Here is a 4,277-nt window from a genome sequence, read left to right on the forward strand (position 1 = left end):
TTAGAATTATAGATAAGCATTATTCACTTATTCAGAAGTGGAACTGAGATCCCAAGGGTGGCTTATGGTCTTCTGGGTGCTGGAGGGTCCTGTGGCTCCTGGGGCAGGGCTCTTCCTGGTGTGGCCTGGGAAGCTGGTGATGGCCAAGGCCATGGTATGGGACTCTGAGGGAGGGATGGGTTTGCAGGAAAGCAGTTTTCCAGAGGGTGGGCCTTTGGTGCCAGTGTTCCCCAGGCCTGGGACTCAACAGCCCCAGGCGGGAGGAGGCTGAGCACAGCCTTAGCAGGGCGGGGTGGGTCCGGTGCACAGCTTGTTGGGGTAATGGGCATATTTGCGGTCGTAGGTGTCCAGGTTTTGGCGAAAGCAGAGTGCAGCCCTCTTGTCACACTCGCAAGTCTGCCACTGGCAGGCGGTTTTGCCGGCTGGATGGGACAAGGTGAGTCAGGGACCATGGAGGCTCAGGACTCTCACACTCAGACACTGATGGGACAGCTCCCGATCCACATTCTCAACCCTATTCTGATGGGAGCCCATGCTTATAGGGAGTGTTTCAGGAATGGGTGAGAGACAAGGGCAGGGCACACTGCTGCCCAGCACACTGGGAAGGCCCATTTGTCCCTTCTTCGCCCTTGGCCCTTTCCTGCCCCAAGGAGGCCATCTGGTGCACTGTCACTTGCCCCAGCCCAGGGGGTTTCCAGGCAACTCCTTTTCACTGATGGTGGATTGCAGCCACCAAGCAGAGCGGGAAGCTGTGAAATGACAGCAGCTCAATCCCAGGTGGCATGTGTGTGCCCCAGCACAGCCCGTGCCCAGGAGGGAGGCCACTGAGACCAAAGCTTGGGGTTTGCTCAGGGCCCTCTGCCTGTCCCCACTGGAGTGAACAGAGCCCATGTTTCTGCCCATGCCCAGCGTGGGAGTCAGACGTCCACCCTGGCTGGCATCACCTCGGTGGGCACGGGGGGCCCATCTTCCTCCTCTCCCTGCTGCAGCTGACTCTGGGGCTCTGGTTCCCACCCTGGCTGGCATCACCCTGGTGGGCACGGGGGGCCCATCTTCCTCCTCTCCCTGCTGCAGCTGACTCTGGGGCTCTGGTTCCTTTTGTCCCCACGAGTATATCTCACACCTCAGTCCAGGTCAGCCTTCATTTCCCATCAGGGTTCAGCCCGTGTCTGCTATTTCAGCAAAACTAAGAGCTGGAAGGGGCTTAATGTGGTGTCAGTTAGCCTCTTTGGGGGGTTTGTGCTGGGAGCTGGATGGACTAAGCTGGGGAAGTGGGCGTGATTACCTGTGTTTTATAGATGAGGAAGTAGAGGCTTTCCAGGGGTTATGTCACTTGCACAAAGTCACAGAGTGGGTAGGTGAAGCCCTGCGTAGAATCCAGAGCTTGTGTCCCCACCCACCTGACTCCTCCCCTCACTTGTCCTCTCAGTGCCCTCCTGGCCTTGCATGAACCCCAGTGACAGGGAACTCACTACCTGACAAAGCTGTCCTGCTGAGTGGGTGGCTGCAGGAGCAAGAAACTGTGAGCCAACTCTGCCTGGGTAGTTCTGCTCCTGGCTCTGCCCTTCCCTCAGGACAGACCTTAGAGATCTGACTGTGTCTTCTCCTCTGACCTCCCAGGTTGCTCCCTGCACCCCACACCTGCTGAGCCCTTCCATCCCTCCAGGCTGCTTGCTTCCCTGCTCTGGGCTCCCTCCACACTCTCACTTGGTTTGGGCTGCTTCCCCTGGCTGGGGACCGGGGGGAAGCTAATTGGTCCACGTGGGCATCAGATGTGGCAAAGTTGAGCAAATGGGCCCAGGTGACACCCCACTGGGGGGAACCAGCCTTTGGGAACAGGGTCTGCTGTCCCAAATCAAAGTTCCAGCTTGCTGTGTCCTAAGGACCTCACCTTTAGCCTCTGCCCAGGCCCTGGGGAGGAGTGTGTGAGTCCAGCTCCTGGAGCTCTGACTCATTGGGGGGCAGGGGGTGGAGGGGGGTCTGCTTCTCTCTCCAGAGGCTGGAGCTGGGAGGCGGCTGTGGCTGTGGGTGGGGAGGAAGCGCCCGGGGCTGAGTCAGGAGCAGGGGCTGCACTGATGCGCACGGGCTTTGCAAGCGCCGGTGCAGGTGAGCATCTGGGCCTCTCCACTGTTCCGTGATGGTGGAAAACCCCATACCTCCAGCCCAGGCTCTGGCTCCAATGAGGCCCAAGGTCACCATCAGGAGGGGGTTCCTGTCTTAAGCTGCCACTCCCTCCCCTTTGGGTATCCAGGTCACTCTAGGGCTGTCCACTTACCACAGAAGATGCTATGCTCATTGACAGAGAAAATATACTTCTCCATTTTGGGGTCACAGCCCAGCTTCTCCAGACGCCCGTAGCAGCAGTCATGGGCATGGCAGCACCTGTGAGGGTCACGGTCGACCTGCAGGAGCCTGTGAGCCTGCAGGCTGGACCGGGGGCCCAGGGCCCAAGGGCGCTCAAAGGAGAGGTCAGCCCCCACGTTCTAGGTGCCCAGATCCTCCCTCCTCGCAGGACGCTCCCTCCAGCTCCTCCATCCCCCAGGAAGGTCCCCCTGCTGGACCTCACCAGTCGGTCGGGTCCACTGGCCAGTGGGAGCCGCCAATGCCGCAGTAGCAGCCGTAGTCATTGTACTGCAGCGCCGGCTTCCCCGTCATCTTCTCAATCATCAACCCAAACTGGACCAGGTTCCCGCCAGCCAGGGCCACTGCAGGGAGGCCACCAGATCCCTCAAGGCCCCACCTTCTGCAGCTACCTTCCCCTGAGGTCCCCTCGAATCTGATTCCAGACACCTGTCCAATTGTCCAGTGAAGCTCACTTCCCCAAAGCACCCCACTCCCAGTCACAGTCAAGATAGGAAGTCATAATATCACCAGTGAGGTCCTTTGCACCTTAATCCCCTAGTCCTCACCCCCAGCATGTCAGCCCACCCAATGGCCGTCCCACTCCCCCCCACTGTCTCCTGGTATATCACATGCTCACCCCTGCTGGGGGCTCCCCATTGGCTCTTCAAATCCCTCCCAAGGGATCTCCATCATCTCCCCAGGTGTCAGCCTCTGTCTGTGCCAGGAGCGCTCTGCCCCCTGCAAGTCTCATCAGATGCCACTAGACATGTTTCCTAACCACCTCCATGGACCTCCCCAAGTTCCTCTGGATCCTGATTCAGCAACGGGGCAGCTGCTCATGGCCGCAAATTGGAGCCAAAATTGGAAGCCAGGGTGGTGAGGGAGCCCTGTGTGTGCTGTTTGGGATCCCTGCCAGCCCCTCTCCCATGCCCCCACCCCCCACGCTGCATTCTCCTCCTCTCCTCCCGCCACTGCTGGCTCAGGCAGAACTGGATCACCCTGGTGGCAGGAAGGGGGTGACCTTCAGCGTTTGGTACCCATCACGCCCTCTGCAGGGCCAGCCTCAGGGGCGGCCAGGGAGTTCAGGGTTGTTAGATGGGGTGGGGGTGGGGGGGCGGTGAAGGCTGAAGTCATGAAGGTCACTTACCCAGGAGGCAAAGGAAGGTCAGGACAGGGGGAGGCTTCATCCTGGGGGAGGGGAGGTGAGCAGGGGGCAGAGGAGCTGCCGCAGCAGGAGGAAGTGTGCAGGGGCGCCTGTGATCTCAGGGCACCTCCCAATTAGTTAAATACCCAGGTCCTGTCCACTCCCCATCATTAACCCCTAAGTGCCCAGTGATGTAATGATTCTTTCAGATCTGACACTGTGGCCAAGCCCCCGGGGTGGGGCCAGCTGGGGCCTGTGGGCTCTACTTCCAGGCAGTGTGGGCAGTGGGGGGCAATCTTGTGGCTCTTTCTCCTCATGCCCTTCCCATCACCTACCCTTTTCCAAAAATGATCATACCACCTGCCGTTGACTGACCTGCGAACTGGGGCTGTGCCAGTGCTTTTCATCCTTGGTGGCTTTTCCTAATCCCTATTTCACTGAGGCAGCAACGGAAGCCCAGGGAGGCTGAGAAACAGCAGTTCTCACGGCCTGGGAGTGCCAAGGCCAAGTCTGTCCTGTTTCCGAGTTTCCACTCTGGCAAAACCAGAGGCAAGATGCCCCTGCCCTGGCCTGCAGCTCCCCTCCCCTGCTCTCCCTGTTTCTGGGCTGTGAGTGGGATAACTTGACTATCAATTTCCATCGACATTCAAGGCCTGGGAGCTGCTGGGTCTGTGGCCTGGGAGTCCTGGTTCCACCACTTATTACGTGGCCTGGGGCAGGTCTTTTCCCTTACTTGGAACCTCAGTTTTCCAGTCTGTATTATGGGGATAGAAGGCATCCCACCTTGCCT

The 4,277-nt window shown here is 59.2% G+C and overlaps 1 protein-coding gene across 1 annotated transcript; it reads right to left on the reverse strand.

Moving 5' to 3' along the window:
- Positions 1-279: 279 nt before the first annotated feature.
- PLA2G2E (phospholipase A2, group IIE) lies at positions 280-3,530 on the reverse strand. The gene is made up of 4 exons (XM_008592224.1): positions 3,491-3,530; positions 2,567-2,705; positions 2,276-2,382; positions 280-422 (listed from the first exon to the last, which is right to left on the reverse strand). The coding sequence occupies exons 1-4, from the start codon at positions 3,528-3,530 to the stop codon at positions 280-282; spliced, it is 429 nt and encodes a 142-aa protein (XP_008590446.1).
- Positions 3,531-4,277: the final 747 nt, after the last annotated feature.

This window comes from Galeopterus variegatus, unplaced genomic scaffold (assembly GCF_000696425.1).
Source record: "Galeopterus variegatus unplaced genomic scaffold, G_variegatus-3.0.2 Scaffold7694, whole genome shotgun sequence".
NCBI lineage: Eukaryota > Metazoa > Chordata > Mammalia > Dermoptera > Cynocephalidae > Galeopterus > Galeopterus variegatus.